Raw genomic sequence first — 22,955 nt, 5'->3', positions numbered from 1 at the left:
AGTACACAAAAAAAACGGGTCCGTTTTGGCTCGTGAGCACCACAAAACTACTGTCCGAAATTATACAAACATTTGAGAGTGCATCGTTAAGGAAAATGGTTTATTTGATACATTTTTTTTAATTATAAATATATAACAGTGATCTGACTGTGCAGGACCTTTTTCGCAGGAGCACCACATTCAACATAAATACCTCTTCCACAATTTTTTCCGGACACTTTGCATTTTTCTATTAACCTTCCTTACATTTACTTTGAAAAACGGACCCAATACATGTAACACAGACAAGAGTGATTGATTGTTTTTGTGCATGTTTGAAACAGCGACCAAATTATTTTCTTGAGGGCATTAAGGTATTAGTTGCCTTGGGTGGCCAACCAGCACAGATATTAGCCACTCTATCTGTCCTCACAGAGATAACATTGTCAGTCTAACTCACTTCATCACTCGGGAACCCGATAACAACTTTTACCTAACCATCTCTCAATGTTCTGGAAGTTTCTGCTGCTTGTACCAGCATGCCATAGTTTGCATGTCAGTCTGCAAGGAATTTTTATGTCAAAATCTGTTGTACCTTTCACGGAATGTTCACTTCTGAACTTTACAACATTAGTAATGAGATATTGACCTTACTAGTCAAGACTTGTGAAATCGCTGCATGTGACTATGTGGAGAATTCAGAAGGAAAGACTAGTCGTGTAGCTTTCAGTGGTTTGCAGTTGCTCTGAACTTGTGACATGCATTTGAATGGAATCTAATTGAGTTTTAGTGAATTGAAATTGAAATGAACAGAAATTCATTTCATCCAATTAAATTTATTTGAAGTGAACTAAATGAAATATTCCCCAGATAAAGAGGAAATCTTCCTCTTCCTCCTCTTTCCTCTGGTAGGTCCAGGCTGAGGTGAGGTGGTGGCCATGCCTTGGCCCCTGCAGCACCCTGACACACAGAGAACCAGAGCAGTGACCCACCTCAGGAGACCAAGTCATCCGTCACTGCATGTCGGGCCCCCAGGGCCCCAGGGGTCGTGGCCTGCTGATTCCATCCATTGTTTCAGGGTGACTGCTTCTCCTAGTTGCATCAAATACAAAGGCTATTTACACACTGGCTCGGAGATGTCACCAGTCCTCATCTTGATTCCCATTAGCATTACTTGTGTGCATCTGATTTATTCTGTTTAAGTCTGGGTTTCATTGTAGATCTAAATTCAAATGAAACTTAATTGTGATGGATTAGATGGACTAGATACAGTGCTTTCAAAAAGTATTTATAACCCTCGACGTATTCCACATTGATTAAATAGATTTTAATATTAACAAAGTGAAAACATGTTTTTAGAAATGTATTGAATATGAAATACAGAAATATCTAATTTACATAAGCATTCAATACATGTTAGAATTACCTTTGACAGCGATTACAGCTTTAAGAAGTCTAAGAGCTTTGCACAACTGGATTGTACAATATTTGCACATTATTCTTTTTAAAATGTCAAGTTGGTTGATGATCATTGCTGGACAGACAGTCATTTTCAAGTCATGCCATAGATTTTCAAGTTGGTTTAAGTCAAAACTGTAACTAGGTCACTCGGGAACATTCAATGTCGTCTTGGTAAGCAACTCCAATGTATATTTGGTCTTGTGTTTTAGGTAATTGTCCTCCTGAAAGGTGAATTTGTCTCCCAGTGTCTGTTGGAAAGCAGCCAGAACAAGGTTTTCCTCTAGAATTTGGCTTGTGCTCAGCTCTATTCTGTTTAGTTTTTTTTTTTTTTTTACTCCCTAGTCCTAGCCGATGACAAGCATACCCATAACATGATGCAGCCACCACCATGCCTGAAAAAATGAAGAGTTGTACTCAGTGATGTGTTGTGTTGGAAGTGCCCCAAACATAAAGCTTTGTGTTTAGGACATGAAGTTCATTTTTTTACTTTAGTGCCTTATTATAAACAGAATATTTGTATACACTACAGGCTTCCTTCTTTTCACTCTGTCAATTAGGTTAGTATTGTGGACTAACTACAATGTTGATCCATACTAAATGTTCTCCTATCACAGTCATTAAACTCTGTAACTGTTTTAAAGTGGTGAAATCCCTGAGTGGTTTCCTTCATCACCGGCAACTGAGTTAGGAAGGACGCCTGTAATTTTGTAGGGACTGGGTGTCAGTGGTGTCAGTAAAAAAGAATGGGACAGCCCTTCTACTTACTGACTAATTTTTAATTAATTTGTAAAAACTTGTAAAAACGTAATTCCACTTTGACATTATGATGGGGTATTGTGTGTAGGCCAGTGACACAACATCTAAATTTAATCAATTTAAAATGCAGGCTGTAACACAACAAAATGTAGAAAATGTCAAGGGGTATGAATGCTTTCTGAAGGCACTGTATATCTCTACTTTGTTGATTGATTTTTGCTAAGTTCTTCATTTATTACTTTGTAATAAATCAACACTGCAATTGCCACATACCATAATACCTAAAGTGGCCCCACGCAAACTTTATGTATTTTATATTTGTTGTTTACACAGCACTTTAAGCATATTTAATGAAGTGGTTACGAAGTGGCATGATGAATCCTCAGCTGGAGGAAATCTGCTATAATCACACATTTAGGTAGCGTCCTAAATGGCACCCTATTCTTTATATTGTGCACTAGTTTTGACCAGAGCCCTGGTCAAAAATAGTGTACTATGCAGTGAATAGGGTGCCATTTGGAACGCTGCCGTAGTTGTGAAAAACAGTCAGATGAAGGCAGTTTCCAAAATCCCCTAAAGATGGCAGTCAAACATGGGGCTTAGTTCACGTTGGCTTTATCGGAGTAGACAGCCATGTCACTCAGGAATGTGAGACTTGCAGTGGAATCATGAGGAGCAGAGAGATGAGGGGGGAATCTTGACAAGAAAGAGTTACATTTTCATAAACATTATGGTGCTATTTTCTTCTTTTTAAAAAAAAATTACATTTGTGGCAAAAAATTACATTTGTGGCAGCCTCATTCTCTCATAATCTCGACACTTGATAAAAGTCGATAACCAACCGAAAATTCCACAATATCCTTCTGTCCTCAAACCAAATTAGTAATTGATTTTAAGAGGAAGATAAATTATTCCTTTTGTGGCCGCCGGCTTTGAAATAAGGTGTATCTAGAGAACTCCCAGAGGATTGGGAGAGTGCATCTATTGAGAGGGAGAAGTAGAGCGTGAGCAGGAACTAATCACTCCATTTAAGTGTTTGGGGCAGATTGACGCAAATCTCTTTTTCCCCCCTCAAATTCCAAGGAAGACTCTCATTTGTATATAGCTAGACCTTTCTCACTATTGAGTGTCTTGGTAGTGGATAGTGGATATAATTTGTCTCTGGAGAGTCTCACAAAAGGTTATCATGTAAATCGTAGGCCTATGTCTATAGTAGAAGATCGTGTTTTAGTAAGTATCAGCATATTTTCAGTCCCTCAAATTCCATGCAAGACAATGAGTCTTGCATGGAATTTGAGGGACTGAAAATATGTTGTATTATAGGCCTTCTCACTATTAAGCATCGTTGGTAGTGGATGGCGTAGTGTATGTCATGTTTCTCATGCGGGAGGATGCCACAATAACAATATGTCATATAAATAGTAGGCCTCTGTCTATATATAGTACAAGACCATGTTTCAGCGTCAGCATATTTGTTTTGTCCCTGTTGGATTTCAGTGAAGTGCATTTCAGCAGATATTTTATTAGTAGTGATGCGGGAGTTTCACATCTATACCACATTATGCTTCCCCGTATAACCTCAATTCATATTCTATTCTTCCAAAATAAAGACAAATCCTCAAGTAATCCTCAAACATTCTATTCGCCACAACAGTTGATTTGGGTTTAAACCTTGTTTTCTCACATTGTGATTCAAACCTGAGAGACTATGGGTCTTAGGTAAGTTTATAATGTATTATTTTGAGATATTGAAAGACAAGAACAAGAAGCTTAGAGCAATGTGCTTGTTCATTTAGTGGACCTTCAAAGCCCACCTGGTCTGTTCTCGTCGGGGGTTCGAACGTGACCACAGCGTCCGTCATTCAGAATAACCTTTTGGCCTCAACAGCCTGCTTCCTTCAGCCACACCTCATACAGCAGCTGAGAAACCAAAGAGCGAGAGATAGCGACCCTTCTCTGTTCTTACCCACGCCACCAACACTGAGGATGCGTCACAAATGGCACCACATTCCATATATTATACGGCACTTTGGACCAGAGCCCTATGAGGCCTAGTCAAAACAAGTGCACCATGTAGGGTGCCATTTGGGACACAATCTGTGTCTGCATAAGCCCTTTCCACCACAGTCGGGTGAGTCAAACAAAGTAATTAGTCAGTAAATACAGAGCAACCCAGGCGAAGCAGGGAAGTGGGCAGCCGCTAGGCAGGAAATCTACTGTCTCATTTTTCCCATCACTGTACTGTACCAAGCTGTACCCTCCTACTAACTGTCTGGGTTACTAACTGGGGTTTTGGTAGCACTTTACATTGAGTTGCACTCATACCGGTGTCGTAGCCCTGTAATTACTACTCTTATAGGCTACATGAAATCTGTAATTACACTCTAGTTACTTAAGTTTTACAAAGCTCTTTACCACATAATATAAATTGCATGACAGGACCTCGAAGCATTGAAATGGTTCCTTTCTGTGTTGTTCATACAGCAAACTGAGAGAAACTGGGTCTGTAACTTATTTTTTATTTTCAAACGCAAAGAGATTCGTGGGGGTAGGAGATAAAAGTCTATGAAAAAAGACTCACACACATAGTGTGAATTAGACAAGTCAAGTCCTTTTTTAAAAAAACAGCACAGTACGGCAAAGCAATACCAGAGCACTTGCAATAGTTATCGTTACTCGTCCGTAGAGAGTTTGTGGTAAAACTGTAAACAGGACACTATTGCCTCACCTTATTGTAATTTTCCACAATTACAACAATTTCATTATTAAAAAAAAAAAAAGAAGAATGGTTTCCAGGGTGTTTGTTGTTTAAAAAGACCCCCCAGTAAAATACGGACATCGGCTTCTTCTCTTGCTTACAAGTCCACTGCCAAGACAAGAGTGTCTTCACCATCTATAACTGTCCATGCAATGCAGCAGAGAAGGGAAAAGTGAAGGACTAAGTGTTTGTTTGTATCGGTCGAATTAACAGAGTATTGAAGTATCCACTGGAGAGCTCCAGTAATTGTAGTCCCCAGAAGGGAAGTCCTCACAACGTCAGAAGTCCTCACAACGTCAGAAGTCCTCACAACGTCAGAAGTCCTCACAACGTCAGAAGTCTTCACAACGTCAGAAGTCTTCAGAACGTCAGAAGTCCTCACAACGTCAGAAGTCCTCACAACGTCAGAAGTCTTCACAACGTCAGAAGTCTTCACAACGTCAGAAGTCCTCACAACGTCAGAAGTCCTCACGTCAGAAGTCCACACAACGTCAGAAGTCCTCACAACGCCAGAAGTCCTCACAACGCCAGAAGTCCTCACAACGTCAGAAGTCCTCACAACGTCAGAGGTCCTCACAACGTCAGAAGTCCTCACAACGTCAGAAGTCCTCACCACGCCAGAAGTCTTCACAACGTCAGAAGTCTTCACAACGTCAGAAGTCTTCACAACGTCAGAAGTCCACACAACGTCAGAAGTCTTCACAACGTCAGAAGTCTTCACAAGGCATGATAGGGTTTCCAAGGCCTCTCATAGTCACGATGGTGGTTCAGCAACAGTGGCTACTCAGACTGAACCACTTGAAGGAAATGGGGGAAGTTGGAAAGGGGGGGGGGGGGTGGCACCAGCCCTACTGACAAACAGTCAGGTGATGGTGGTGAGTTTGGGCTGGGCACCAGCGCAATTGATATCGCTGGGTCACGGAAGAGTCACGGAGGGAGGGGCAACACTGAGAGATCATGCCCCAGCGGTGGGGCTGGTTGGTGGGAGGGTAGAGGTGATGGTAGGGGCACCAGTGAAGGTCAGAGTGATGCCCATATCCGTGCTGATCCAACCGCCATGGGACACGCCGTCCTCGGGAATACCTGGCAGTTCTGCTGGGGAAACAAACAATGAGTCAAATTGAAAACAACACCAGTGTGTAAAAGTTACTTTAGCAATAAAACTGTGTAGTGTTACTTTAACTCTATAACACTGTGTGGTGTTACTTCAACACCATAACACTGTGTAGTGTTAGTTTAAAACTACAGCACTGTGCACGGTTACTTTAACTCCCACAGAGACATGTACTGTGTGCAGTGAAGCGGCACTACAATGGGGTGACATGTCGGGACAAATGGATTTCCCCTATCCCACTAACTCTTAGATCAGTAGGGAGTTTTTTCTAGGGAGTTTTTCCTAGCCACCGTGCTTCTACACCTGCATTGCTTGCTGTTTGGGGTTTTAGGCTGGGTTTCTGTACAGCACTTTGAGATATCAGCTGATGTACGAAGGGCTATATAAATAAATTTGATTTGATTTGATTTGATTTGATTTGATCAGTGTTCATGAAGGAAATGAGAGGAGGGAGGAAAAAGAGGCCACTGGTTGAGCAATTTAGAGCTGGCTAGAGTGCAGCACTCTGCGGCTGAGCAAGAGAGCAGCGCGGCTGACCCATTCTGTTTCACTGACACCAGGGGACCCAATCAACAGGCGCTACTTCCCGATAGAGAGCAGAGGCTAAACGCCCCCGAAGCCTTATTCTCTCTTTCTTCTCTTTCGTTTTCTTTCTTTCTCCTGAGTCCCTTCACTGGTCCTCCCCTCAAAAGATGGCAACCCTGACCCCTTGGAACGATGTTAGCAAACCTCGGCCGAATAATTGGCGGAGAGGCTCCTTTAAACAATGGCCTCCAGCGGTGTTAGGGCAACGCACAGGGGTCAGTGAGGAAGTTCACCAAAGGATGCCTGAGGGGGTTTCTGGGTAGAGAGAAACATTTTGTACGGGGGGGGGGGGGGGGGGGGGGAATAATCCTGTACGCTCGTTAATTTGTGGGCCCGTAATCGCCTATTGTCTGGGTAGAGAAAAAGGACGATTTTGCCCAGCCTTGGCTAATTTTGCGGAATAAGAAGAAAAGAAAGACGACCAGGGAACAGTCATTTCTGCAGTGCAGAGGGGTCCGGGGGGCTTCTGCATGGCTTGCTTCGGATCTGAACTGACAGGTGCATTGTTTCCCAAGGACCCATAAGCTCAATAATCGCAAGGGGAAGAAAACGTAAATGCTCCTTCTGAGGAGTCTTTAATTGACTTTGGTTCGAAGTAATGTCGCCGAGTGACCGTATTAGAAAAAACCCACGAGTCTCGAGTCTCTCTCCAGTCTCGGCCGTAAGCGGCTCGCTTAATCTTCCCCGTTTGCCGGGCTTAATGAAAACATCTTATGAAGGAACTGGAGCCCTTAATCAAATAAGGCGGGGAAGCCATTTCACGTCCCTCGTTAATGATCAATTCATTCAATGGGGACGTAAAAGAATATCGCTCATCTCTTATGATTAAATTGACCCCGCAATCTTTGAGAGCTTTACCTTAATTAGCCACTCAATAGGGCCGAAATGCAACTGTGAGGGAGCTGGATGCCACCATCACTCAGTAGACGGCAGAGGAAGATTGACTCTCGGCCTGTGTCGGTCTTGCTCCTGTTCCCATAGGACTTCGGACGCCGCCTCCTACCCCATGAACGATTGTCACGTGACAAATCCGTTAGCGCTACGGCTTTCCATCGAGCGTCCACTCCGGCTGTTTCTAAACATGCACGTCTGAGAAGTCGGACTATGCTTTTTTTCTCCTCTCTCCGATGGTTGACCCTTTGACAGTGGACGGCCATAGCAGGTTCTTTCCCACAGTGCGTGTGAGAAGCGGGAGCAAGGAAAGGTCGTCATTTCTGTCCACGTGACCAGTCAAATAAATCGATTGGTCACACCACTGGCATGTACATATTTCATTTAGACCAAGTCAATTAGCTTTTGCCAGCCTTTTCATCCTGCTGCAGCGTGGCAGTAGCTTCATGCTGCGTTCATGTACCGTACACTCTGTCTCTGTGTGTCCGTGCTAGCATACCACTTAGTATGCATGCCTTGAACATTCTTCATGATGCTGTGAGCTCGGAAAAGTATTGGGACAGTGACACATTTTGTTGTCGTTTTGGCTCTCTATTCCAGCACATTGGATTTGAAATTATACAATGACTATGGGGTTAAAGTGCAGACTGTCAGCTTTAATTTGAGGGTATTTTCATCCATACCAGGGCGAACCGTTTAGAAATTCAAAAGTATTGGGACAAATTCACTTATTTGTGAAGTAGTCAAAAGTTTAGTATTTTCGCCCCATATTCCTAGTACGCAATGATTACATCAAGCTTGTGACTCTACAAACTGGATGCATTTGCTGTTTGATTTGCTGTTGATTGTGTTTAAGATTATTTTGTGCCCAAATGAATGGTAAATCATGTATTGACATTTTGGAGTCACTTTTATTGTAAATACGAATAGAATAGGCTTCTAAACACGTTTACATAAATGTGGATGCTTGATACTTACAGTGCGTCCCTTTGGGCTCTGTGCTAAGTCCGCAAGGGGTCACATGTAGTGCCACTGTCCCTCCACGCCCATACCCATGCCCATCCCACCCATGGGCCCTACGGGGAGAGAAGAGGGACAAATTAGAGAGTTGTGAGGATGGGGGAAGAGAAGGGGGATAGAGATGAAGAGGACAAAGACTTATTATTTGGGTCAGTGAGGTGAGGCAATGCAAATATTGCAATGTGACTGGTCACACCTGGTCAAGACTGTAGGGGGAGAGGGAGGGCAGGGGAGATAGGGTGAGTAAATTATACTGTGACAGGTGAGGAGTGAATGGGAACCAGTCAGGTCCATGGTGTGTGTTTGAGGGACTCAAAAGTTTGTGTGTGTGTGTGTGTATGTGTGTGTGTGTGTGTGTGTGTCTGTGTGTGTCTGTGTGTGTGTGTGCGTTCCTGCGTGTGTGTGCGTGCATGTGTGCATATGTGCATGTGTGCGCGCGCGTGTGTATGTGTGTGTCTGGGACATAGGAGTTAAGAGATAGGAGTCTTTACCAGGTGGTCTGATTCCCATGTGTGTCTGGCCGTCCATAACGAACCCTCCCATTGGTTGACCATCTGGGGTGTAGGGCCCTCCTCCAGTCACTGGCGAAAAAACACAGGCCGAGACAGTAGGAATTGCTAATTAGAATATTGCATAAGTTTTAATTACCGGTGCGCCCCCATAAAACGTCCCCCTCCCTTTCCTGGTTTGGTCTGTCCTCATTATTCTCTCACTATTATCCTCTAATTACAAGATTATTTGGTAGGTAATTTTCTTCATCAACAGGCTTAATTACTAACAAATGACTTCGTTTGTATTGGTAAGAGTTAATATCAAGTTGTCCTTATGGCTTATGCTGTGAAAGAGCAACTTGATATCAGCAAATAGATTACTGTTCTGGCAACTTGAACGTAATTACCTCGAAATACACAGCAGCACTGTAAATGGGAGATAAGTCACTTATAACAACACTTTGACTCATTAAACACGCGTTTAAGCGAACCACTTAACCATGATTATAGTACGTAATTAAGGAACTACTTTTCCACCAGGTTACTATTTAATCCATCCACTATCGCTTATGGAATAATTAGTGACAGAGGAAGGGGCTGTGATTCGGCTTTCTGTCTCCCTCATATCATAAAGTGTAGGCAGCCTCAGGTAGAGAGCTGGTTCTGGTTACATGAGCCGGAGCAACAGTTCAAGCTCCTCGGTCCGTCTTTGAACTTTACAGAGTCCCCCTAATGCAACCCTAACCCCTAACCCTCATCACAGGTCATAAATTTTACAGCAGCTCCAAAACAAGGCATGTGCCAGGGGACTGCTCTGTCTTTAGCAGAGAGGGAGAGAGAGAGAGGAAGATAGAGAGAGAGGGGGGGGGGGGGGAAGAGAGAGAGAGAGAGAGAGAGACTAACGAAGTGAACCAAAATCCTACTCAACTAATTTTTACAGTAGACAACGTGTGTTTATTTATCAAAAAGTTTTAATTATGAAATTACATTTCAATTTGTAAAATAGCTAAGGAAAACGACTGGTCATATTTTAGCTTCAGTTTCACTTGCTCCTTGTTTGTTTTTTAATCTAAGGTTAAACGTTCAATGGGCTGGCTAGTCAAAGTGATTAGCGTCTTTGTCTGGGCTAATCCTCTGGGTTTTAGTGGCCCTTCACTCCCGTAGTTAAGCCCGTTCGTCCGTTCAGTTAAACACATTGAAGACCAGAAGGGGGCAAAAGACTGGAGATAGTAGCAGGAGAAGTACACCACCGATTCATGTATGTTTTAATTCATGTAAAAAAAAAATGGAGATGTTTTAAATTTGTTTTGATCTATGTTCACCTGTTTACTTGATAAGTTCATATTCCTGCGTTGACTTGAAGTGAAACAACTGTACCACATGAATTGAAACCCCTCAAATTTGACGGGAGACTTGCCTGCTCTATTGGACTGGTCGATCATGGGCTGTACAATTCTTCGTCTCGCGTTGATGAACCTGAAAGAGAGGGAATGAGGGAGGGAGGGAATAGGGGAGGGCAGTGGAGGAGAGAGAAGACAGCAACACGTTATAAATGAGGCCTGGCGAGCAGCATATGATTTCAATGTACTGTTTCGGGACCACAGAGGAAAAGCATTCATTCGACTTTGGCGTTACGAGAAGAAAAAAAGACTCGCTGTCAGCGATGGTTGCCTGACGTTGTCCAGGCGTCTGGTCTACACTTCACTAAAAGAACGTGGAAACCTCAACTTCCTCTCAAACTGTGGCTTTCAAATAAAATAAAATATGGCTTCTTGGACAGTAACTGTGATTCTTATCAAACCAAACACCTATAATATCTATGAGTTCATAACAAACGGCCGCTGCTGGTTTGAAGCAGACACTTCTTTGATATCCACCAATACAGTAGACACTTGATATACTTTAAGTCCAAAACATTTCATGTCACAGCAAAATTCTATTTAGCTTTTCAATACATAAAATACACCAAGCACTGATTAAGTAAAGTCCTCAAGTACTAGTGTAGTTTTTTAGTGTACTATCCCCTTAGCACACATCCAAACAAAGCTCATACAACTAAATCTCTGTGCTGTGGGATACCTGAGGTGCATTACGGAATAGCAATGTTTGCAGAGAGTTGTCCTACATTCATACACGTCCCCTCTAAGTATAAATGTGCTCTTGAAAGCCATCATTCTGGTATGCATGATCCCTGACCTTTGACCCTGGCGGCCCCGTGACCCAGCGCCCTCGGCAGAGGAGCACTCTGGTCTTGCTCAGCCTAAAGCCTTGTGAACCCGCCCCGTGACCCCTGCCGACCCGGGGAGTGAAAGCTCAGTGGTTCCAACTTGATTTATGTCCCCCTGCCTTTTTACCCCTGGCGGGATGGTTCCATTTCATCTTTTTCTTCGGGAAAAAAAGAGAGAAGAGAAAAGGGGAGGAACGGGTTTCCTTTTCAGGGAAACAAAAGCCACAACACTCCTTTCAGCAGGGCCCGAAAAAAGGCAGAAGCAGGGGGTGGCAGGGGGGCGGAGGAGTGGGAGGAGCAGTGGGGGGGTGAAGATGAGGGGGAGAAGAAGACACTAAGAGAGAGGTTTGGAGAAGAGGCCAAAACTGAACGAGAAAACCGAGTCATATGACGAAGCCTATCTAGAGCTGCATGCTTTTTCAGTGTAATAACATTCTGTATATCTATCAGACAATAAAATGTGGCTATTAGGTGATGTTTTGGGTGATAGAACCATACAAATAAAGGCGAACCAATTACTTTCATATCAACAAAGCCTTGACAAATGAGGCGCAAAGTCCCTTAGGCCAGAGTGCTTCCACAAAAAAAAACACAAGAAGGACATTTCCTTGATGATACTGTGACGAATCATGGTGGTGAGCACAGGGGGTGTATGTAGTGTTAGGGGTCTCAAAGGAGAGAGAGACAGAGGGAGAGAAAGGGGTGGAGAGACTGTGGGGCGCACTGTTTGTGTGAGAGCCCGGGCGCCACCACACACCCCCTAGCTCCGCCTTTTAAGCAGCCAATGAAAGGGGGAATAGAGCGCCATGTGGCGCGGCCAAGGCTGCGTCCTCTGTTAGGGAGTTAACAGTTTCACCCCTCCGCGAACCCTTCACACCATGGGACTGCGTTTATGGCCCTGCTTCAGCCCTCCGCTTCCCAGCGCACAATAAGTGCGACCATCCACCCCTCTCTGGCTCCCACTCCCACAATAGAGGCCTATTCTTCTGACTAGACGTGTTGTAAAAACCCTCCACTTTTGAAAAGCGTTGTTTTTCTTCAGAAATACATTATTTTACGACGGCTTTGTATGATATGAACTTGTACGCTTAGCGTGTAGTGAAGTAAGCACTTCTAGATTCAGCCAGGGTATCCACAATAGGGTTAGGGTCAATTCCATTTCAATTCAATCATCTCAGGAACTATTGCATTGAAAAGCCTTCCCTTTACTTTCACTTCCTGAATTGAAAGGGAATTGACCCCAACCCTGATCCACAACTTTAGAAATACTACCTCACCACCAAGCACCATCAAATGTACACATAAAAACACAGACCGAAAAGCATTTTCTGTTTAAAGTAATGCCCCCAAGAAAGGACAACCCCAACAACTGAAATATCCTTTAGCTAATTTGGTGCGGTGGCATCTGTTCTCGTCCACTGCAGGCTGCAGAGCTGGAGCCTCAGCACGGTGAAACGCCTCTCCTGTGAGGATTAAAATAAACGAGCGCTCCCCTCCAGTCTGGGCTCCCCTGGTCGTAAAATGGCCCCTAAACCCACCTCCCCGGGTGTCATTCTCAGGTCAGCTTCCCCCTACCCCCCTCCCCTCCCCCTCAGTCCCCCCACAACTCCCCCCTTGCACGCCCGCCCTTGGGTGTGTTTGAATAAACCAGTCCAGCTGTTTGCTGTGAAAACGCCATTGACATCACCCCCCCCCCCCTTCTCACCTGTTCCAATCAGCATATGGCCCTGTTATGAGGTGGGGGGGACTTAAACGCTTCGGCAACCTCTCCACAACCTCTCCGCAACCTATCCTACTGCACTTAGTATGTGACTGATAAACGAACCCATGCATGTACAGTATATTCAAAGCACTAACAGTACGTAATTAATGTCAATTGAACGATGACTATGCAATGCATGTGTATGTCGAGGAAATGGAATGTGCTGCTGCTTCGTTTAAATCAGTGGTGTAAATTACTTAAGTAAAAGTACTTTAAAGTACTACTTAAGTCGTTTTTTGTGCTATCTGTACTTTGCTTTTCTATTTATATTTTTGACAACTTTTACTTATACTTCACTACATTCCTAAAGAAAATAATATAGTTTTTACTCATACATTATTTCCCCTGACACCCAAAAGTACTTTGAAAACTTAGCAGCACAGGAAAATGCTCCAATTCACACACTTATCAAGAGAACATCCATGGTCATCCCTACTGCCGCTGATCTGGTGCACTAAACACACATGCGTTGTTTGTAAATTATGTTGGAGTGTTGGAGTGTGCTCCTGTCTCTCCATAATAATAAAAAACAAGAAAATGGTGTCACCTTCTTTGGTTAAGAAGAAGTATATGTATATATATACAAATATGGAATTGAAATGTTTTATACTTTTACTTTTGATACTTAAGTATATTTTTTACCAAATACTTTTACACTTTTTACACAAGTAGTATTTCACTGGGTGACTTCCACTTTTACTTCAGTCATTTTCTATTAAGGTATCTTGACTTTAACTCAAGTATGACAATGTAGTACTTTTTCCACCACATAAATTCCAAAGAGGACATAGAAAAAATGGGAGAAAAAAACGTCAGCGCCAGCCGCTGAGTTGAGAGGCCAAACGGCTCTGAATTCCTACACACACGCTCGAATATGTGTAACGTTCCACCGCAGCCGGCGATTCCAAGAACAGTACTTGTGTGTGTGTGTGTGTGTGTGTGTGTGTGTGTGTGTGTGTGTGTGTGTGTGTGTGTGTGTGTGTGTGTGTGTGTGTGTGTGTGTGCGCGCATGTGTGCCAGCGTGCTTGTACACATACATACGTGCATACGCACAACCATGCATGTGTCTGTGTGTGTGTGTGTGTGTGCACATTTGTGTGTCTGTGTGTGATTCAAAGGTTGGTGCTTTTAACGTCACCTATAACTCCCCCCGGCAACATTAGGCTCTGTTGTTGAACAGTGGGAGGCCATTACCTCATCACTAAACCCCCCCTTACCCCCCTTACAACCGTCAGTGGGTACCTCTCGCCAAACTCAGAGGAGTGTTTCCATTAACTAAACTGTGAACCCGCCATCTCTCCATACACAGACAGACACACACAGATACTGGTAGAACATAGAAATACACACACACACACACACACACACGCACAAGTCCATTTAAAAGCATATATGGGAGAGACACCAACAAGAAGGCCTCATTTGCAGTTTTCTGAAAGCAAAGTTGGCTAAACTTGCAAATTCATTTGTATTTCTCAGCATAATGCAAGAGAAAAACCTGGACTCCCTCTGAAAATCAGCTCGCCAGCCAAGTTACCACGGTAACAGACAAATAATAGATGACACAATATTAGCGTTGCTGCAAGAAGTCATCAATCTCCATCAAATGAAACAATATTTCCCATACCCCACCCCTCACCACCCATCCAGAATGTGCAAGCATCCTATCTACCTCTCTATTTATATTCTTCCTCTCCCTCCATTCCCCACCCCACCTCTCTCACACCCCTGATTCCCATGGGGCCCGTGTGGTACTACTACCTGCATGCTAGGATGAGCAGCTAACCAACGCCCCTGAGAACCTATCCTGATTGTGTCCCTAATGGCACCCTATTCCCTATATAGTGCACAACTTTTGACCAGAGCCTATGGTCAAAAGGAGTGTAAGGGGCACTGGTCAAAAGTAGTGCAATATAAAGGGAATAGGGTGCCATTTGGAACACACACAATGTTTCACGACCTCACCGTCCTTGAAAGAGGAAAAGTGTGTCGCTGAGTGTGGACCAGCAACAAGCTGGGTTCTCCGCTCTACCTGGCTACAGGACATGTCCTTTCTGTATGAGTTTTGAAACAGAGTGAATCGGAAAGGTACTACTGTGCACTGTACAATAGCGATGCAGTTTTTCGTTTCCATTGTAAGACATTTTTCTACGGTGTGCCTGACTGAACAGGACCCAGGCAGGCATAAGTGCTGATTGCAGCTGAGTGTGCAGGAACACACTGGGTTCTCCTCTCTACCTGGCTACAGCACCTGGCCTCTCTGTGTGAGCCATTACCTTCCGCCCAATAAACATGGCAGTGTGGCACACCGCAGGCCATCTTCGCTAGTTTTTGCTAATTATTACTGCACTATTCAGGTAAGAGTGAGTTTGAGATTTCAGATCTTTGTGGTGCATGTATTTGTATTTATTGTGGATCCCCTCTTCCTGGGTTACAGCCAAATGAAGGCAGTTATATACAATTAAAAACATGACATTACATTTCACTACAGATTTCAGAACACATTAAGTGTGTGCCCTCAGGCCACTACTCTACTACCACATATCATCTACAACACAAAATCCATGTGTAAGTGTGTGTATAGTGCGTATGTTATCATGTGTGTGCATGTGTGTGTCTCTTCACAGGCCCCGCTGTAACATCAGATGTATTTTCATTTGTTTTTTAAAATCAGATTTTACTGCTTGCACAAATTACTTGACGTGGAATAGAGTTCCATGTAGTCATGGCTCTATTTAGTACTGTGCACCTCCAATAGTCTTTCCTGGACTTGGGGACTGTGAATAGACCTCTGGTGGTATGTCTTGTGGAGTATTCATGGGTGTCTGAGCTGTGTGCTAGTAGTTCAAAAAGACAGCTCGGTGCATTCAACATGTCAATACTTCTCACAAATACAAGTAGTGATGAAGTCCATCTCTCCTCTACTTTGGTCCATGCATATTATAAATGTTAGCTCTCTGTGTACATTTAAGGGCCAGCCGTGCTGCCCTGTTCTGGGCCAATTTTAAGTCCCTCTTTGTGGCTCCTGACCACACTACTGCAGTCCAGGTCTGTAGGGCCTGTAGGACCTGCCTTGATAGTGCTGTTAAGAAGGTAGAGCAGCAATTTATTATGGACAGACCTCTCCCCATGTTAGCTACTGTTGCATCAATGTGTTTTCACCATGACAGTTTACAATCCAGGGCTACTCCAAGCAGTTTAGTCTCTTCAACTTGCTCAATTTCCACATTATTCATTACAAGATTTAGTTGAGGTTTAGGGTTTAGTGAATGATTTGTCCCAAATACAATGCTTTTAGTTTTTGAAATATTTACGACTAACTTACATATTTCTTGCCACACATTCTGAAACTGACTGCGGTTATTTGTTAAGTGTTGCAGTCATTTCAGTAGCTGACATGTATAGTGTTGAGTCATCAGCCAGTTGCAGGTCATTAGTAAAGATTTTAAAAAGTAAGGGCCCTAGACAGCTGCCCTGGGGATTGCCTGACTTTACCTGAATTATGTTGGAGAGGCTTCCATTAAACAACATCCTCTGTGTTCTGTTAGACAGGTAACTTGATGCACAATACATCAGGGGATGTAAATCCATAACGCACAAATTTTTTCAGCAGCAGATTATGATTAATAATGTCAAAAGCAGCACTGAAGTCTTAAAAAACAGCTCCCCCAATCTTTATATTCTCAATTTCTCCCAGCCAATCATCAGTCATTTGTTTAAGTGCCGTACATGTCGAATACCCTTCCCTATAAGTGTGCTGAAAATATGTTGTTAATTTCTTTACTGTGAAATGGTAACAGACTGATTGGTCGGCTGTTTGATCCAGTAAAGTGTGCTTTGCTATTCTTGGTAGTATAATTAATGTTGCTTCACTCCAGGCCAGAGGGCACACACTTTCCTGTAGTCTTAGATTGAATAGATGGCAAAGAGGAGAGGCAATATAGTCTGCTATCATCCTCAGAAATGTTCCATCAAGTTGTCAGACCCAGGTGGCGGGTCATTGTTGATAGACAACAATACTATTTTCACCTCTTCCGCACTCACTTTACGGAATTAAAAATGACAATAGTTGTCTTTCATAATTTGGTCAGTTATGCATGGATGTGTAGGTTCAGAATTTGTGGTTGGCATGTCATGCCTACGTTTACTAATCTTGCCAATGAAATACTCATTAAAGTAGTTGGCAATATCAGTGGGTTTTGTGATGAATGAGCCATCTGATTCAATGAATGGAGCCAAGTTAGTATTTCTGCCCAAGATTTAATTTAATGTGCTCCAAAGCTTTTTACTATCATTCTTTATATAATTTATCTTTGTTTCATAGTACAGTTTCTTCTTGTTTATGTTCCGTTTAGTCACATGATTTCTCGATTTACACTACGTTTCTGGCTGTGCAGCCAGACTTATTTGCCATTCCTGTAGCCTCATCCCTCTCAACCATACAATTTTTCAATTCCTCATAAGCCCACAGTGATTTAACCGTTTTTATAGTGCTTTTCTTAATGGGTGCGTGCTTATTAGTAACTGGAATGGAATAGGCAATTTCATAAATGTGTTAAGTGCAGCATCTGGTTGCTCCTCATTAAACAGAAAATATTATTTACATATACAGTGCCTTGCGAAAGTATTCGGCCCCCTTGAACTTTGCGACCTTTTGCCACATTTCAGGCTTCAAACATAAAGATATAAAACTGTATTTTTTTGTGAAGAATCAACAACAAGTGGGACACAATCATGAAGTGGAACGACATTTATTGGATATTTCAAACTTTTTTAACAAATCAAAAACTGAAAAATTGGGCGTGCAAAATTATTCAGCCCCTTTACTTTCAGTGCAGCAAACTCTCTCCAGAAGTTCAGTGAGGATCTCTGAATGATCCAATGTTGACCTAAATGACTAATGATGATAAATATAATCCACCTGTGTGTAATCAAGTCTCCGTATAAATGCACCTGCACTGTGATAATCTCAGAGGTCCGTTAAAAGCGCAGAGAGCATCATGAAGAACAAGGAACACACCAGGCAGGTCCGAGATACTGTTGTGAAGAAGTTTAAAGCCGGATTTGGATACAAAAAGATTTCCCAAGCTTTAAACATCCCAAGGAGCACTGTGCAAGCGATAATATTGAAATGGAAGGAGTATCAGACCACTGCAAATCTACCAAGACCCGGCTGTCCCTCTAAACTTTCAGCTCATACAAGGAGAAGACTGATCAGAGATGCAGCCAAGAGGCCCATGATCACTCTGGATGAACTGCAGAGATCTACAGCTGAGGTGGGAGACTCTGTCCATAGGACAACAATCAGTCGTATATTGCACAAATCTGGCCTTTATGGAAGAGTGGCAAGAAGAAAGCCATTTCTTAAAGATATCCATAAAAAGTGTTGTTTAAAGTTTGCCACAAGCCACCTGGGAGACACACCAAACATGTGGAAGAAGGTGCTCTGGTCAGATGAAACCAAAATTGAACTTTTTGGCAACAATGCAAAACATTATGTTTGGCGTAAAAGCAACACAGCTGAACACACCATCCCCACTGTCAAACATGGTGGTGGCAGCATCATGGTTTGGGCCTGCTTTTCTTCAGCAGGGACAGGGAAGATGGTTAAAATTGATGGGAAGATGGATGGAGCCAAATACAGGACCATTCTGGAAGAAAACCTGATGGAGTCTGCAAAAGACCTGAGACTGGGACGGAGATTTGTCTTCCAACAAGACAATGATCCAAAACATAAAGCAAAATCTACAATGGAATGGTTCAAAAATAAACATATCCAGGTGTTAGAATGGCCAAGTCAAAGTCCAGACCTGAATCCAATCGAGAATCTGTGGAAAGAACTGAAAACTGCTGTTCACAAATGCTCTCCATCCAACCTCACTGAGCTCGAGCTGTTTGCAAGGAGGAATGGGAAAAATGTTCAGCCTCTCGAAGTGCAAAACTGATAGAGACATACCCCAAGCGACTTACAGCTGTAATCGCAGCAAAAGGTGGCGCTACAAAGTATTAACTTAAGGGGGCTGAATAATTTTGCACGCCCAATTTTTCAGTTTTTGATTTGTTAAAAAAGTTTGAAATATCCAATAAATGCCGTTCCACTTCATGATTGTGTCCCACTTGTTGTTAATTCTTCACAAAAAAATACAGTTTTATATCTTTATGTTTGAAGCCTGAAATGTGGCAAATGGTCGCAAAGTTCAAGGGGGCCGAATACTTTCGCAAGGCACTGTATGTATGACCTCTTATACAATATATTAGGCACAGCCTTTGGAATTTTGGTTTTCCTAGATACAGTGGGGCAAAAAAGTATTTAGTCAGCCACCAATTGTGCACGTTCTCCCACTTAAAAGAATGAGAGAGGCCTGTAATTTTCATCATAGGTACACTTCAACTATGACAGACAAAATGAGAAAAAAAAATCCAGAAAATCACATTGTAGGATTTTTTTATGAATTTATTTGCAAATTATGGTGGAAAATAAGTATTTGGTCAATAACAAAAGTTTATGTCAATACTTTGTTATATAGCCTTTGTTGGCAATGACAGAGTTCAAACGTTTTCTGTAAGTTATCACAAGGTTTTCACACACTGTTGCTGGTATTTTGGCCCATTCCTCCATGCAGATCTCATATAGAGCAGTGATGTTTTGGGGCTGTTGCTGGGCAACACGGACTTTCAACTCCCTCCAAAGATTTTCTATGGGGTTGAGATCTGGAGACTGGCTAGGCCACTCCGGGACCTTGAAATGCTTCTTACGAAGCCACTCCTTCATTGCCCGGGCGGTGTGTTTGGGATCATTGTCATGCTGAAAGACCCAGCCACGTTTCATCTTCAATGCCCTTGCTGATGGAAGGAGGTTTTCACTCAAAATCTCATGATACATGGCTCCATTCATTCTTTCCTTTACACGGATCAGTCGTCCTGGTCCCTTTGCAGAAAAACAGCCCCAAAGCATGATGTTTCCACCCCCATGATTCACAGTAGGTATGGTGTTCTTTGGATGCAACTCAGCATTCTTTTTCCTCCAAACACGACGAGTTGAGTTTTTACCAAAAAGTTATATTTTGGTTTCATCTGACCATATGACATTCTCCCAATCTTCTTCTGGATCATCCAAATGCTCTCTAGCAAACTTCAGACGGGCCTGGACATGTACTGGCTTAAGCAGGGGGACACGTCTGGCACTGCAGGATTTGAGTCCCTGGTGGCGTAGTGTGTTACTGATGGTAGGCTTTGTTACTTTTGTCCCAGCTCTCTACAGGTCATTCACTAGGTCCCCCCGTGTGGTTCTGGGATTTTTGCTCACCGTTCTTGTGATCATTTTGACCCCACGAGGTGAGATCTTGCATGGAGCCCCAGATCGAGGGAGATTATCAGTGGTCTTGTACGTCTTCCATTTCCTAATAATTGCTCCCACAGTTGATTTATTCAAACCAAGCTGCTTACCTATTGCAGATTCAGTCTTCCCAGCCTGGTGCAGGTCTACAATTTTGTTTCTGGTGTCCTTTGGCAGCTCTTTGGTCTTGGCCATAGTGGAGTTTGGAGTGTGACTGTTTGAGGTTGTGGACAGGTGTCTTTTATACTGATAACAAGTTCAAACATTAATACAGGTGCCATTAATACAGGCAACGAGTGGAGGACAGAGGAGCCTCTTAAAGAAGAAGTTACAGGTCTGTGAGAGACAGAAATCTTGCTTGTTTGTAGGTGACCAAATACTTATTTTCCACCATAATTTGCAAATAAATTCATTAAAAATCCTACAATGTGATTTTCTGGATTTTTTTCCCTCATTTTGTCTGTCATAGTTGAAGTGTACCTATGATGAAAATTACAGGCCTCTCTCATATTTTTAAGTGGGAGAATTTGCACAATTGGTGGCTGACTAAATACTGTTTTGCCCCACTGTATAGCCACTATACAGTATTATGATCACTACATCTGATGGATTTGGATACTGCTTAAGAGCAGATTTCTGCAGCATTGGTAAAGATGTGACCAAATACATGTGGATGATTTCCTTCCTGTGATGTTTGTAAATACCCTGTTAGGTTGACTGATAACTTGAACCAGGTTGTAGGCACTGGTTACAGTTTGAATATTTTTCTTGAGTGGGCAGCTTGATCGAAGCCAGTCAATATTTACATCACCCCAAAAAATAGACCTCTTTGTTGATATCACATACATTATTAAGCATTTCTCACATATTATCCAGATTCTGACTGTTAGCAATTGGTGGTCTATAGCAGCTTCCCACAAGAATGGGCTTTAGTTGAGGCAGGTGAACCTGCAGCCATATTACTTCAACAACATTTGACATGAGATCCTCTCTAAGCTTTACAGGAATATAACTCTGAACATAAATGGCAACACCTCCACCAGTGGCATTCCTGTCTCTTCTGAAGATGTTGAAACCATGTATTGCTACCACTGTATAATTAAAGGTGTTATCTAAGTGAGTTTCAGAGGTAGTCAGTAAATGAATGATATCTGTTACTAGCGAGTTATTGATTTCATGAACCTCGTTTCAGATTCAGATTCAGATGCAGTGTTTAATAGTCACATGTATAGGGTTGCAGGTGTGATTGCTGGGTACAGTAAAAAAATCTTAGGTTTCGCGTTTTCAACATGCAGGTTTTCAACATGCAGGACTTAGTGAAATAAAAGAATGAAAATGGCAATAAAACAACAATGATAGAAATAGAAATAGCACTATATACATAATAACAACTGTGGCAGCGATTAATTAATTGAGGTGGAGGCAGAGTAAAGACTATTGAAGGGTTGTGGTGGGGTGGAATGACCATAGGGGGAGCACCGTGACTATTGACTGAAATAAAAACAATACAAATTGCAATTAAAAAAAGTTATAATATACATGAACAACTGCAATAGCGATGAATGTCGTTAGGGTAGGCTACATATGTTAATGTGGGCTATTTTTAGCACTTCTGAGAATCGTGATTGTTTTTATTGCTTTACTGGGAGGCTTATCAGAGGTAGACATGACAGTGATATTTATGTTGGAGCTGATAGTGCAGGGTGAGCTGCACACAGTGGACTCCCTACTAGGGCACGCCACCTCAGTGCTCCAGTATAACTCCGGTTCATAGGCAGATGATTAGCGCATACAACAGCTGTAGAATTGACAGAGGATTGTTCTGTGGGTATTGATTTTGACAGATGCATATTGGGAAATACTGTGCATAGTGCATACATATAGGGAAATACTGTGCATAGCGCATACATATAGGGAAATACTGTGCATAGTGCATACATATAGGGAAATACTGTGCATAGTGCATACATATAGGGAAATACTGTGCATAGTGCATACATATAGGGAAATACTGTGCATAGTGCATACATATAGGGAAATACTGTGCATAGTGCATACATATAGGGAAATACTGTGCATAGTGCATACATAAATGGAAATACTGTGCATATTGCATACATATAGGGAAATACTGTGCATAGTGCATACATAAATGGAAATACTGTGCATATTGCATACATATAGGGAAATACTGTGCATAGTGCATACATATAGGGAAATACTGTGCATAGTGCATACATCTAGGGAAATACTGTGCATAGTGCATACATATAAAGGCTAAACAGTAGTTGGAATGGTGTAGAGTTAAACCATAAACCACTGATTGCATTTTCTGTCTTTGCTCATGTATATTGCTGCGTATATTCGCCTAGGCTAGGGTTCAATTGGATAGGATGTCTGTACATCTGTACATGTGAAGACTGAGATTTCTCATAGAGTAATTGAATCATCATTCTTGTCTATGTTTTGCCTCCATAACCAGACAGCATTAAACCCCTGGCAGGCTATTACCTCATACTTTGTTAATAACTGTGGATAGTTATTCATAAAATAGATCAAAGTACAGTGAAATGTC

The 22,955-nt window shown here is 42.5% G+C and overlaps 1 protein-coding gene across 2 annotated transcripts in view; it reads right to left on the bottom strand.

Annotated features, from left to right (window-relative positions):
- Positions 1–4,695: 4,695 nt before the first annotated feature.
- Positions 4,696–22,955, bottom strand: part of LOC110486019 (homeobox protein Meis1) — a 39,776-nt gene continuing 21,516 nt past the window's right edge. The window contains exons 10-13 of one of the 2 annotated variants that reach the window (XM_036940673.2): positions 10,473–10,531; positions 9,056–9,145; positions 8,523–8,620; positions 4,696–6,046 (exon numbers count right to left, since the gene is read on the bottom strand). In XM_036940673.2, coding sequence (XP_036796568.1) covers positions 8,562–8,620; positions 9,056–9,145; positions 10,473–10,531 — 208 coding nt within the window. In that variant the 3' untranslated portion in view covers positions 4,696–6,046; positions 8,523–8,561. Of the gene's footprint in view, positions 6,050–8,522; positions 8,621–9,055; positions 9,146–10,472; positions 10,532–22,955 lie in introns of both variants that reach the window. The other variant, XM_036940674.2, reaches the window with a different exon arrangement.

This window comes from Oncorhynchus mykiss, chromosome 13 (assembly GCF_057628025.1).
Source record: "Oncorhynchus mykiss isolate SJ-2025 chromosome 13, ASM5762802v1, whole genome shotgun sequence".
Classification (NCBI taxonomy): Eukaryota; Metazoa; Chordata; class Actinopteri; order Salmoniformes; family Salmonidae; genus Oncorhynchus; species Oncorhynchus mykiss.
The sequence above is the reverse complement of the archived record's forward strand: the minus strand, read 5'-3'. Positions and strand labels throughout refer to the sequence as shown.